Source organism: Myotis brandtii, unplaced genomic scaffold, assembly GCF_000412655.1.
Source record: "Myotis brandtii unplaced genomic scaffold, ASM41265v1 scaffold217, whole genome shotgun sequence".
NCBI lineage: Eukaryota > Metazoa > Chordata > Mammalia > Chiroptera > Vespertilionidae > Myotis > Myotis brandtii.
In genome coordinates, this window is record NW_005358137.1 from 909,847 (window position 1) to 910,645 (window position 799).

At 53.7% G+C, this 799-nt stretch overlaps 1 protein-coding gene across 1 annotated transcript in view; it reads right to left on the reverse strand.

The window, feature by feature from the left end:
* Positions 1-326: 326 nt before the first annotated feature.
* The window catches only part of PAX1 (paired box 1), a 12,517-nt gene continuing 12,044 nt past the window's right edge, over positions 327-799 (reverse strand). The window contains exon 6 of the mRNA XM_014539472.1: positions 327-332. Coding sequence (XP_014394958.1) covers positions 327-332 — 6 coding nt within the window. The remainder of the gene's footprint in view (positions 333-799) is intronic.

The window sequence follows — 799 nt, forward strand, 5'->3', positions numbered from 1 at the left end:
TAACAAATGTCCCTCCCAACGCCAGAAATAGTGCTTATGCATTTACCGTGGGCCAGATTCCCTCGGGTTAGGTGGGGGGGGGGGGGGGGGGAAGACACCTCCAGGGCTCACATTTCCAACTAGAGAAAACACCAATGGCCCCAGCGCCTCCTCCCCGTACCCCAACTTCTGTTGTTCAGTCACTGGGCACTGAGAACATACAGATTTCCAGGCAATATATCCTGGGAGAGGGGAGGGAGGGGAAAATTAGTGGGGTTTTGTTCCGGTTCATTATTATAAAAATATAAAAGGTTGTGGCCTCTCTTTGTAGGTTCCAGACACCTCCATCAGGGCTGGGGGATATAAGGCTGGAGGCTAAAGAGTGCCGGCTGCTGGAGGGGAGACCGTCTGAAGCTCTCCTGGGTGTCAGGGAAGCAGGAGGGAGGTGGAGAAAACATAATCATTGACCGTTAAAGGCTCCAAAGAGAGAAGGTGGTGGACGAGGTTAGACCACAGGGAAGGGAGCACAGTAGACAGAGGAGAGAGGAAAGCAGGGGCGCTGAAGAGGAGAAAAGATTAAAGGACGAAGGGAAGGAAGGAGAAAACGGGGCAAGAGAGGAAGGTAGGGTAGGGAGGAAGGAGGAAGAAAAGAAAGAAGGGCCTCCAGGGTGAGCAGGAAAAGAGGGAGGGAGAGAGCCGAACAATCCTGGGAGAAGAAGGGGAAGGCTGGCCGAGGGAGGCCACGTCGGAACAAGGGTACAACAGTCGAAAGCCAAAGTCCAGAAAAGCCTGAAAACCCTGGCCCACGACCTTAGTGTGG